Source organism: Schistocerca gregaria, chromosome 8 (genome assembly GCF_023897955.1).
Source record: "Schistocerca gregaria isolate iqSchGreg1 chromosome 8, iqSchGreg1.2, whole genome shotgun sequence".
Classification (NCBI taxonomy): domain Eukaryota; kingdom Metazoa; phylum Arthropoda; class Insecta; order Orthoptera; family Acrididae; genus Schistocerca; species Schistocerca gregaria.
Window position 1 is genome coordinate 208,052,593 of NC_064927.1, and position 14,052 is coordinate 208,066,644.

General features: G+C 38.6%; 1 protein-coding gene across 2 annotated transcripts in view; it reads right to left on the bottom strand.

Annotated features, from left to right (window-relative positions):
- Positions 1 to 14,052, bottom strand: part of LOC126283939 (palmitoyltransferase app-like) — a 142,218-nt gene that overhangs the window by 36,472 nt on the left and 91,694 nt on the right. For both annotated transcript variants that reach the window (XM_049982328.1, XM_049982327.1), the window contains exon 7: positions 13,052 to 13,170. In XM_049982328.1, the coding sequence (XP_049838285.1) occupies positions 13,052 to 13,170 (119 nt within the window). The remainder of the gene's footprint in view (positions 1 to 13,051; positions 13,171 to 14,052) is intronic.

A 14,052-nucleotide genomic window follows, 5' to 3' on the forward strand; every position in this document is an offset into this window, starting at 1 on the left:
AAATCACGTGGGTGCTTTCACATGTGGCTCTGCCTTTGATCATGTACACCTTCCGGGTTACAGGACTGGAGTAGGTGGTGGTGGGAGGGTGCATGGGACAGGTTTTACACCGGGGCGGTTACAAGGGTAGGAGCCAGAGGGTAGGGAAGGCGGCTTGGGGATTTCATAGGGATGAACTAAGAGTTACAAAGGTTAGGTGGACGGCGGAAAGACACTCTTGGTGGAGTGGGGAGGATTTCATGAAGGATGGATCTCATTTCAGGGCAGGATTTGAGGAAGTCGTATCCCTGCTGGAGAGCCACATTCAGAGTCTGATCCAGTCCCAGAAAGTATCCTGTCACAAGTGGGCCACTTTTGGGGTTCTTCTGTGGGAGGTTCTGGGTTTGTGGGGATGAGGAAGCGGCTCTGGTTATTTACTTCTGTACCAGGTCAGGAGGGTAGTTGTGGGATGCGAAAGCTGTTTTCAGGTTGTTGGTGTAATGGTTCAGGGATTCCGGACTGGAGCAGATTCGTTTGCCACGAAGACCTAGGCTGTAAGGAAGGGATCGTTTGATGTGGAATGGGTGGCAGCTGTCATAATGGAGGTAGTGTTGCTTGTTTGCATGTTTGATGTGGACGGACATGTGAAGCTGGTCATTGGACAGATGGAGGTCAACGTCAAGGAAAGTGACATGGGATTTGGAGTAGGACCAGGTGAATCTGATGGAACCAAAGAAGTTGAGGTTGGAGAGGAAATTCTGGAATTCTTCTTCACTGTGAGTCCAGATCATGAAGATGTCATCAATAAATCTTGTACCAAACTTTGGGTTTGCAGGTTTGGGTAACCAAGAAGGCTTCTACTAAGCGACCCATGAATAGGTTGGCATACGAGGGGGCCATCCTGGTACCCATGGTTGTTCCCTTTAATTGTTGGTATGTCTGGCCTTTGAAAGTGAAGTAGTTGTGGGCTAGGATGAAGCTGGCTAAGGTAATGAGGAAAGAGGTTTTAGGTAGGGTGGCAGGTGATCGGCATGAAAGGAAGTGCTCCATCGCAACGTGGCCCTGGACGTGTGGAATATTTGAGTACAAGGAAGAGGCATCAATGGTTACAAGGATGGTTTCCGGGGGTAACAGATTGGGTAAGGATTCCAGGCATATGCCAACCTATTCATGGGTCACTTAGAGGAAGCCTTCTTGGTTACCCAAGCCTGCCAACCCAAAGTTTGGTACAAGATTTATTGGTGAGATCTTCATGATCTGGACTCACAGTGAAGAAGAACTCCAGAATTTCCTCTCTAACCTCAACTCCTTTGGTTCCATAAGATTCACCTGGTCCTACTCCAAACCCCATGTCACTTTCCTTGACGTTGACCTCCATCTGTCCAATGGCCAGCTTCACACGTCCGTCCACATCAAACCTACGAACAAGCAACAGTACCTCCATTATGACAGCTGCCACCCATTCCACATCAAACGGTCCCTTCCTTACAGCCTAGGTCTTCGTGGCAAACGAATCTGCTCCAGTCCGGAATCCCTGAACCATTACACCAACAACCTGAAAACAGCTTTTGCATACCGCAACTACCCCCCCAACCTGGTACAGAAGCAAATAACTAGAGCCACTTCCTCATCCCCACAAACCCAGAACCTCCCACAGAAGAACCCCAAAAGTGCCCCACTTGTGACAGGATACTTTCCGGGACTGGATCAGACTCTGAATGTGGCTCTCCAGCAGGGATACAACTTCCTCAAATCCTGCCCTGAAATCCTGCCCTGAAATGAGATCAATCCTTCATGAAATCCTCCCCACTCCACCAAGAGTGTCTTTCTGCCGTCCACCTAACCTTCGTAACCTCTTAGTTCATCCCTATGAAATCCACAAACCACCTTCCCTACCCTCTGGCTCCTACCCTTGTAACCGCCCCCAGTGTAAAACCTGTCCCATGTACCCTCCCACAACCACCTACTCCAGTCCTGTAACCCGGAAGGTGTACACAAGCAAAGGCAGAGCCATGTGTGAAAGCACCCACGTGACCTGCCTACACTGTGAAACTTTCTATGTGGGAATGACCAGCAACAAACTGTCCATTCGCATGAATGGAAACAGGCAGACAGTGTTTGTTGGTAATGAGGATCACCCTGTGGCTTAACATGCCTTGGTGCACGGCCAGCACATCTAAGCACAGTGTTACACCGTCCGGATTATCTGGATACTTCCCACTAACACCAACCTGTCAGAACTCTGGAGATGGGAACTTGCCCTTCAGTATATCCATTCATCTCGTTATCCACCAAGCCTCAACCTCCGCTAATTTCAACCTGCTGCCACTCATACCTCACCTGTCTTTCAACAACATCTTTGCCTCTGTACATCTGCCTCGACTGACATCTCTGCCCAAACTCTTTGCGTTTACAAATGTCTGCTTGTGACTGTATGTGCGGATGGATGTGTGTGTGTGTGTGTGTGTGTGTGTGTGTGTGTGTGTGTGTGTGTGTGTATACCTGTCCTTTTTCCCCTTAAGGTAAGTCTTTCCACTCCCAGGATTGGAATGATTCTTTACGCTCTCCCTTAAAACCCACATCCTTTCGTCTTTCCCTCTCCTTCACTCTTTCCTGATGAAGCAACTGTTGGTTGTGAAAGCTTGAATTTTGTGTGTATGTTTGTGTATCTATCAACCTGCCAGCGCTTTCGTTTGGTAAATCACATCATCTTTGTTTTTAGATATATCACAGATAAAGTGCATAAAGCAAAGGAGTATCCTTTACATAACTTTTATGGCTTAAAATGTTATTTCCCACATTCTACATATACCCGCATTTTACACAATTTTTTTGAAGTTCCTTGAAAAGCGTAAAAGCGAGGTTTTACTGGAATATAGCAGGTAAGAGTAACCTATAGCATCTTTTAATGTACTCCAGAAAATTAAATTATCGAATTTTGTATCTGATAATTCAGACTGGCTGGTGATTTGTGAATACCAATGAGGGACACACGTAGTCAGAAAATGATTACTGTTGATGAAACACACCAACAATGATGCTAACAATATCTATCAAGACTTTACAGTACGAATGTCATCTGTCTTGTCATACAATCTTCTGATGAATTCTCTCTGAAACAAAGTGTGTTTATGTCACAAATGTGAGCAGTAAAATTAATGTGTGTTAGTTCCAACTAAATATTATATAAAAGCCTTGGAGAGGTCTCAGCAAGTTATATCTAAGCGAACATGGCCTTTATATTATTTGCAGGCTTTTATACTCATAAAAAGCTTAAACGGAGCAAGACAGCTATACAGAAACTGCAAGAGTTTCAGATAAACAATAATACGAAGATCCAGAATATATACATCTATATTTATACTCTGCAACCCATTGTGAAATGCGAGATAGTGGACACTTCCAATTGTATCAGTTACGAGGGTTACTTCCTCTTCCATTCACATATGGAAAGAATGATTGCTTAACATTTTTGTGTGCAATATATAACCAGTCCAAAATTGTCTTTGCAATCCCTATGGGGGCAACACATTGAAGACATTAGTATATTCCTAGATTCCTCACATAAAGCTGGTAATTTTCACTCAATTGACTGCATCTATCTTTAAATGACTACTAATTCAGTTTTTCCAGAATCCCCATGACTCTCTTCCATGGGTCAAACAAACCTGTGACCATTCATGCGGCCCTTCTAGGCACATGCTCAATATCACTTGTTAGTTCTATTTAGTGCGGGACCCACACACTTGAGCATTATTCTAAATGTTGAAGTAAACTGAACTATGCATAAATGTCTTGACAAGGATGTGTAAATACAATGAAAATTTGTTAAAAGAAACAAATGGGAACACTATTAGAATTTTAAAAATTAGAAATAATGTTGGATAGAAACTACATTTTATTAGTTAAGTTGGCAGATGGCTCAGTAACTAACACCAGACAGAAAACTGAACAAACATTCCCAGGTTTCTTCACTGTTGGTATTGTTCAAGAAATGAATCAGAAACAATTAGCAACGAATTTCATGATGTAGTACTAGAGAAATATGTAAAGCCACTTGAGGTGCGAAGAAAGGAAAGATGGTGGGAGATGATGGTGCTTCAACAGAAAGATTAAAGCTAGAGGTACACATACAAAGGCAACTTGCAAAATTAATTTTGAGAGAAGACAATTCCACAAAACTGCAATATTTTATAGTTATCCTACTTCACAGATAAAGGTACAGACAAAATGGAAGAAATAATCAGCCTCCTCTCCATAATGTACAAAATAGTCACTGAAACTGTAATCAATTACACACACAAAAAAAAGACTTTCAGCAGGCAAATGAATGAGTCGCCTCTAGAAGTGGATGAACCATCTGCAAGTAATGAAAGAAAGTACAGAGCAGAGCTATGAGTATGGATCATCATTTTGTCTGGGATTAATAGATTTTGAGAAAGCTATTGACTCAGTTTCAATAAAACTACTGGTAAACATGGAGAAACAAGGCACTGAGTTACTAATGTTAGTATATTGAAGAATACAGATGTCACTGCTACAGATTCCATTATACTCCATTACAATACAGAAAAATTCAAAACTGAAAGAGGAGTCAGGCAAGGAGATTCTATACCATTCAAATCATTCTCTACAATCCAATGAAAGTTTCTCAGACCCTCAAGTTGGAAAAAAAGAAGCATTTTGGCGATGATCTTACACTGTTTGCTCCTAATGCAGATTAACTCCAGCAATAAATAGAATAAATTCATAGAGAAATTTTTAAAGAATGCTTGAAAGTCAATTACAATAAAGCCAAAGAAATGTATCATTAACAAATTAAAAAGAAATTAGTATAAATTAACACTGAAGTCATACAACCAGTTAATGAGTTTTCATATTAAGGACAGCAAATGAAATTAACGGATGAATAAGAATGACAGAGGGCTTTTGATAAACCACATTTAAGGTTTTCAAAACTATGCTTCAAATAAGTGTGAAAAGAAACATTCAGAAGTCATGTGTATTAGCAGATTGGACTTGTGCAATAAAACATGAATTTTAAATGTGAAAACCATTCAAAAACTGTGGTTGACCAAATGAGTGATGGAGATATGCATGTTTGGTTTACCAGGAGGTACTGGAAATCAACAAATAGATAAGGAAACAGACTGGAATGGAAGAAGTAATTATGGCTGTAATGAAACTGAAATGAAGGTGAATGGCAATGTAGTCAAGCAAATAGATGGTAGAAGCACCAAGGTAGTTGTTTGCTGGAAACCAAGATATTAGAAAGGATTGAGATCATGATATAATGGAAGATGGGTCGACGATGATAGAAAACAGGGAATTCAACTTTTGCATGCATATAGCTGAAGACTCTGGATGGGAAATCTAGAGGAGTATTTTATCAGACAGAGAAGGCTGAATGGAATATGGTGATTCTGATGCTGCTTCTGCTTCTGCTGCTGTATCCTAAGACGAAGAAGAAGAAGAACATAATATTTGAAATCTTGAGTTCAGAATGAGGTCCTATACTGTGTGACAAATTTCACTAATAAGCTACCAGTAATCATGAAACAGGAATGGTTAGAGGGCATACACAAGGCTGTAGAAGCATGCATAACTACGTGAAAGATAGATGCCACCTTTAGGAAAACTAGAGGTATCTTTGGAGGAAAATTTGCAATACCTTTGGAGAAGACAGAAGTGACTGAATATCAAGAGCTGAGATGACAGGCCAGTACCAAGCAAAGAAAGGAAAGTTGGAAGGAATACATAAAGGTTCTTTATAAGGAAAACAAACTTGAGAAAACTTACTGAAAGGGAACAGGACGTAGGTGATGAGATGGATGATATGGTGCTGCGATAAGAATTTAACAGAGTACTGGAAGACATAATGCTCCTGGAATATATGACATTCCTTCAGAACCATTGAGATCCTCAGGAGCCTGTGATGTGACTGGTAAAATACCCTCAGACTTCAGGAAGAAAATAATTACAATTCCAAAGAACACAGGTGCTGACAAGTGCAAATACTATTGGACCATCAACTATTAAGTCATGGTTGCAAAATATTGACATGAATTATTTACAGAAGACTGGAAAAACTGGTAGACGTCAATATCGTGGAAGATTAGTTTGCCTTCTGCAGAAATACAGGAAAATTACTCTGAAGGTAGCAGGGATCAAAGAGAGGGAGCAAAAGGTTGTCTAAAATTTGTACAGAAAACAAACTGCAGACTTGAAAAGAAAGCCATAGTTGGAAAAGGGAGTGAGACAAGGTTGCAACTCATCCCTTATATTATTCAATATGTACAGATTAGGTTTTTTTTAGATTAGATTTACTTTCATTCCCAATTGATCCGTAATGAGGAGGCCGTCCAGGATGTAGAACATGTCAGAAAAACAATAATACATGACAAATATTTACAACCGAAACAAATAAGCTAATGTACCTTCCACAGGTTCCAAGTGGAATGATCATCATTTTTTTAATTAACACTATATGAAAGAATCATTTTACAAACACTCATAAGGTAATAAACATATAATAGAACAATATAACTACTACAATACTTATTTACAATGAACACATTACTGCGCTGAAATGGTGCAGAAGTTAGATTGGGTGTGGCCGCTGGCACGTTATTGAAAATGTGTGTTCCTGCACACCTTTTTGTTCAAGATTATGTGACTTTAAATCCTTGTGAGGATTATTCTTATTTCTAGTAATGATTCCATGAACTGAGTTGTTGGTTTGAAAAAGTGATATATTTTTAATGACAAATTTCATCAAGGAATAAATGTACTGGGAAGCAGTAGTTAGTATCCCTAGTTCCCTAAACAGGCTTCTGCAAGATGTTCTTGAGCTCACACCACATACAACTCTTATTGCATGTTTTTGTGTCTGGAAAACTTTAGCTTGACTCGATGAATTAGCCCAAAAAATAAGCCCGTACGACATTATGGAATGAAAGTAAGCATAGTGAGCCAGATCTTTCATTTTTATATCCCCTATGTCTGACAATTCGCAATGCAAATAGAGATTTGTTAAGACACTTCAGCAGTTCTGCGGTTGCTCCTCCCAGTTTAATTTATTATCAAGCTGCAATCTCAAGAATTTAACACTGTGCACTTATTCTACCTGCTTGTCATCATATGTTAGGCATATACTCGTGGGACACCCCTTACAAGTTCTGAGCTGCATGTAGTGTGTTTTTTCAAAGTTTAGTGACAAAGAATTGGCTAGGAACCAGTGATTAACGTCCACAAATATTTTATCAGCCAATCTTTCTAAGACTACACCTGATTTGCTATTTATTGCAATGTTTGTATCATCAGCAAACAATACAAACTTGGCATCTGGTAATGTTACTGATGAAAGGTCACTGATATACACAAGAAAAAGGATGAGACCTTGTGTGACCCCACATGTAATTAGTTCCCAGTTGGATGATGCCTGATAGCTTGATACATGTCTCTTTCCTAATAACACCCTTTGTTTCCTGTCAGAGATATAAGATTTGAACCATTTTGTAGCATTTCCTGTTACACCATAATATTCTAATTTACCTAAAAGGATATTGTGATTTACACAGTCAAATGCATTTGACAGATCACAAAATATACTAGCTGCCTGCAATTTTTTGTCTAATGATTTAAGTACATTTTCACTGTAAGTGAAAATGGCCTTCTTAGTATCAGAACCCTTTAGAAATCCAAACTGTGACTTTGACAGCATGTTATTCATGATAAGATGGTTATAAAGCCGATTGTACATTACATTTTCTAAAATTTTTGAGAATGCTGGCAAAAGCGAAATTGGATGGAAATTTGATGCTATTTCTTTACCTCCCTTCTTAAACAATGGCTTAACTTCAGCATATTTCACACATTCAGGAAATATTCCACTGATGAACGACTGGTTACACAGATAGCTTAATATGTTACGTAAGTTAGAATCACATTCTTTAATTAACTTTGTTGATATATCATCATACCCACTAGATGTTTTTGATTTTAAAGATTTTATGATGGACATTACTTCTGCTGGGATTGTGGGGGTCAAATTCATATTATGGAAGTTTCTTGAAATGTCTCGTCTGAGGTATTCCATAGCAGCATCTACAGAACATGACAATCCCATCTTTTGAGTAACAGTTATAAAATGTTTGTCAAAAAGTTCTGCAATACTATACACATCTGTCACCAATGTATCATTTACTCTTAATGCTAGTTGTCCCTCTTCATGTCTGGTTTTACCGGTCTCCTCCTTCACTATATCCCTTACTGTATTTTGTTATCTGACACGACTATCTTTTCCTTGTAATATATTTGCTTTGATAACCGTATTACAGTTTTTAATATTTTGCAGTATTTCTTGCAATGTACTATAGCATCAACATCAGAACTGTTTCAGATTGACAGATACAGTTTTCTTTTTTGTTTTACAAGATACCCCTACTCCTTGAGTAATCCATGGCTTCTTTGTAGACTTTGCTCTAACCTTGGTTAGTTTTGGAGAAAACAGTGTTCAAATAAGGTAAGCACTTTATTCACAAAAATGTTATATGTTTCATTCATGACATGAGCACTGTAAACATTGCTCCACTGAATGTCTCTGAGGAGTGTCCTAAAATAATCCATTTTTGGCTTATTGATTACTCTCTTGAGCTCAGATTTAACAGATTTTATACCCTGAACATTTAACAGAAGGAACAGAAGGAACTGCATGTCATGATCTGAGAGGCCATTGACTACTGGTTTTGTAATATAATTTTGTTCATTGGACTTTTCTATGAAGATGTTGGCTGTTTGTGAGCAACTGGCTACTCTAGTGGGGAACGTTACAGTGGGAATTAGGTTGAATGATAGTGTTACTAACTCAAATAAGTTCTTACTGGGAGAGTCTTTAAGGAAATCTACATCGAAGTCAGCAGCAACCACTATCTCTGTTTTTGGTTGTTAAATGGGCCAGTACAGCTTCAAGGTGGTTTACGAGCAGATTGAAGTTACCTGCAGGTGTTTGATATACACTTAATATTATGAAGAATTTTTTTGTGAAATTTTACTTCTATTGCACTTGCTTCCAAATGCTGTTCTAGGCAAAATTTATGAATGTCTATTTTCTTAAATTTATGATAGTCCCTGATGAATGTGGCAACTCCTCCTTTCTCCATTTCTGCTCTACAGAAGTGAGATGCTAACCTAAATCCTGCAACAATTAGAAGTTCTGTACCAGTGATGATGTTCAGAGAGGCAGATTGTATCACCTGGATTTGAGGACTAATTCACCTATGCAGATAATTAATTCATTAATTTTATTTCTCAGTCCTCAAATATTTTGATGCAATAAAGATAGCTGACATTTCACATCGACTGAATGAAAATTGGGTAGAGTTGAAATTTCTAATGACTACTGAAAATACTTAACAAACAGCTGTTTATGCTGATGTAATAAGATAGAATTATGTTTCTTGGTTTCTTTCTCAAACTGAAGGTTTGTCTCAAGCCTAAACTCTCTTAAGACTTTGTTTCTTTCTCTCATCCCTACCCTAAAAAGGTCTTTTCTGAACCCTAAAAGCACTGGTATTTTATCACTCATGACAGTGCCTCCTCCCTTTAACTTTCCTGCTATTTTCCCAACCAATTCACCATTCCTTTTCATGTTAAGGTGAATACCATGCCTAGTATAATCCCACCTGAGCAGGCAGAAAGGAATCCAAGTAGAAATTATGAAATGGAATTAAAAGTTCAGGAAGAAGATATGAAAATGTTAAGCTTTGCCAATGACTGTCATTCTGTCAGAGATGGAAAAATATACTGGAAGAACACATGAATGGATTGGATAGTATCTAGAAAAGACATTATAAGATGAACATCAACAAAAGTAAAACAATGGCAATTGGTTGTGATCAAATTATATCAAGTAGTGATGATAACAGAAGAAATATTGAATTTAATTGATGAAAGGAGAAATATAAAAATGCAGTAAATGAAGCAGGCAAAAAGGAATACAAACGTCTCAAAAATGAGATAGACAGGAAGTGCAAAATGGTTAAGCAGGGATGGTTAGAGGGCAAATTTAAGGATGTAGAGGCTTATCTCACTAGGGGGTAAGATAGATACGGCTTACAGGAAAATTAAAAAGACCTTTGGAGAAAAGAGAACCACTTGCATGAATATCAAGGACTTTGGTGGAAACCCAGTTCTAAGCAAAGAAAGGAAAGCAGAAAGGTGGAAGGAGTATGTAGAGGGGTCTATACAAGGGCGACGTACTTGAGGACAGTATTATGGAAATGGAAGACGATGTAGGTGAAGATGAAGATGAAATGGGAGATATGATACTGCGTAAAGAGTTTGACAGAGCACTCAAAGACCTGAGTCGAAACAAGGCCCCAGGAGTTGACAACATTCCATTAGAACTACTGACAGCCTTGGGAGAGCCAGTCCTGACAAAACTCTACCATCTGGTGAGCAAGATGTATGAGACAGGCGAAATACCCTCAGACTTCAAGAAGAATATTTTAATTCCAATCCCAAAGAAAGCAGGTGTTGACAGATGTGAAAATTACCGAACTATCAGTTTAATAAGTCACAGCTCCAAAATACTAACGCAAATTCTTTACAGACGAATGGAAAAACTGAAGAAGCTAACCTCAGGGAAGATCAGTTTGGATTCCGTAGAAATGTTGGAACACGTGAGGCAATACTGACCCTACAACTTATCTTAGAAGAAAGTTTAAGGAAAGTCAATCCTACATTTCTAGCATTTGTAGACTTAGAGAAAGCTTTTGACAATGTTGATTGGAATAGTCTCTTTCAAATTCTGAAGGTGGCAGGGGTAAAATACAGGGAGAAAAATGCTATTTACAATTTGTACAGAAACCAGATGGCAGTTGTAAGAGTCGAGGGGTATGAAAGGGAAGCAGTGGTTGGGAAGGGAGTGACAGGGTTGTAGCCCATCACCGATATTATTCAATCTGTATATTGAGCAAGCAATAAAGGAAACAAAAGAAAAGATCAGAGTAGGTATTAAAATCCAAGGAGAAGAAATCAAAACTTTGAGGTTCGCCAATGACATTGTAATTCTGTCAGAGACAGCAAAGGACTTGGAAAAGCAGTTGAACGGAATGGACAGTGTCTTGAGAGGAGTATATAAGATGAACATCAACAAAAGTAAAATGAGGATAATGGAATGTAGTGGAATTAAGACGGGTGATGCTGAGGGAATTAGATTAGGAAATGAGACACTTAAAGTTGTAAAGGAGTTTTGCTATTTGGGGAGAAAAATAACTGACAATGGTCAAAGTAGAGAGGATATAAAATGTAGACTGGCAATGGCAAGGAAAGCATTTCTGAAGAAAAGAAATTTGTTAACATCGAGTATAAATTTAAGTGTCAGAAAGTCGTTTCTGAAAGTATTTGTATGGAGTGTAACTATGTATGGAAGTGAAATATGGACGATAAATAGTTTAGACAAGAAGAGAATAGGAGCTTTCGAAATGTGGTGCTACAGCAGAATGCTGAAGATTAGATGGGTAGATCACATAACTAATGAGGAGGTATTGAATATAATTGGGGAGAAGAGGAGCTTGTGGCACAACTTGACTAGAAGAAGGGATCCGTTGGTAGGACATGTTCTGACACACCGAGGGATCACCAATTTAGTACTGGAGGGCAGTGTGGAGGCTACAAATCATAGAGGGAGACCAAGAGCTGAATACACTAAGCAGATTCAGAAGGACGTAGGTTGCAGTAAGTACTGGGAGATGAAGAAGCTTGCACAGGATAGAGTAGCATGGAGAGCTGCATCAAACCAGTCTCAGGACTGAAGACCACAACAACAACAGTGATGAGGCAATTAGATTAGGAAATGTGAAACTGTGAGTAGTAGGTTAGTGTTGCAGTGCTGGCAATAAAAAAATAAACAAAAAAAAATTAAAATGATGGGTGAAGTAGAGAAGATATAAAATGCTGATTGGCAGTAGAAATAAAAGCATTGCTTCAGCATCTAATACCAATTTAATTGTTAGGAAATCTTTTCTGATGCTATCTCTCTGAACTGTAGCCTTGTACAGATATGGAATGTGAGTGATAAGCAGTTCAGAAAAAATAATACAATATTTTGAAATGTTGTGCTATAGAATAATGCTAAAGATTAGATGGGTAGGCTGTTTAACTAATAAGGAGGTACTGAATCAAACTGCAGAGAAAAGAAATTTATCACACAACTTGACATGGGCACATTCTGAGCCATTAAGGAATTGTCAACATGCCACTAGAGGGCAGTGTGAGGCGTAAAAATTGTAGAGGGAGACCAAGGAACGAACACAGTAAGCAGATTCAAATGGAGGTACGTTGTGGCACTCATGCAGAGATGAAGAGGCATGCAAAGGACAGACTAGCATGGAGAGCTACATCAAACCAATATTCAGACTGACAACAACAACACTCATGAAATGTACTGAGAACCCAAACATGAATATAACATTAAATTAAAACTTTATCTGACTTAGGTAGCATTTGATGCTCTCTTTAACCATGACACTGAAGGAAATCAACAGACGGCAATGTCTTCATGTAGCAGTAACAGCATGGAGAACTGAAATAATAGCTGTGAAATATTCACAGTTTTATTAGTGTTTAATTTAATGTAGATCACAATGAACAGTGAGCCATACATTATAATATTATTACTTCAATGTCAGTTAACATTATTCCTGGAGATGTGACAATAATGGTATCCAACATTTGTAACTGTGGTGGAGAGAAGGCACACAGTGTTGGCAATTAGAAAAATAATTTTCCCAGTACAGGTAACTGGTTATCACAACAACTGCAAATACTCAACAACTGCTAATACTCAGTTACTAGTTCTTTACGCTGCCTGAAGGGCGACTTTCAGGGGTCCGTGCAAATAAATAGTTAGAAGTGAGAAGAGAAGGAATAGTGTAGATAGGGGTGAAGGGAGCAAAAATGTGGCAAACAACAACAATAACCAGAAGTATTCCAAAATGCTGAAACAAGATTGAACACTTCATCATATGTCAACAATACAACTAAAATAAGTATGATAGTTGTCACTCACTGATGTCTGAATGGCTTTCACACTGCCATAAGTTTTGTTGCTGTTTACAACAGTATCTCTGTCTTCAATGACCTTCATCTGTTCTGCTGCATACTCTGGAGTCACAATTCCTCGTCGATCTACAAATAAACAAATGAAAAACCCATAATTTTTCTCATAATGAATGTTGTTATATAACATCAGGCATGAGTAACATAACATTTATTTCTATAATGACATGGTTGCATTGTATAAAATCATAATTTGATGTCTGAATAATGGACTTTTACAGCTGCTGAAGTTCTGTCAGAGCTAGCTGAGAACTTTCCAAGAAATTTCACTTATTATGTACTGAAACATGGTATAACATACGATCTCTGAACCATCACCACCGAAATACAGGGAATGAAATAGCAATCATTATTGTTTTCTCTCTCTCTCTCTCTCTCTCTCTCTCCCTCTCCCTCTCCCTCTCCCTCTCCCTCTCCCTCTCCCTCTCCCTCTCCCTCTCCCTCTCCCTCTCCCTCTCATGCCAAAGGAAAGAATCTGACTGCAACCACAACCTCACAATGCTTTCCTGAGAAACACAGCACATTTATGGTCATGTCCTCCCATTAACTGACAGAACTGTAGTAATGGTTTTAAGGGAGGAAAAAAAATTAAAAAAATAAAAAGCCAGCCAGTTCAACTCCACTTCCAAAATCACCTGTGTATTGAAATCAAATAGGGCATGTTGAGTATCACTTTATCATCAGCTGCAGAATTCATGTTTATTTCCACTGAGGAGATACTCAGCTAAAAATTGCTGCCATAGAAGAAAAGGGGTCAAATAATTCTACAATAAATGAACACTAGTGAGGCTAATCTGTAGGTCTACGGTTCTGGATGTCTGATGTGAGATCCTACTTAAAGTAGTCAGGATAGTCTATGACTTTTTTCAAAATCACAGAATGCTCTGTTGTTCAAGCACCTGACAGCTGACTCGTTCTACAAAAACAGCTAGTTATTCTGCTGTTATAACC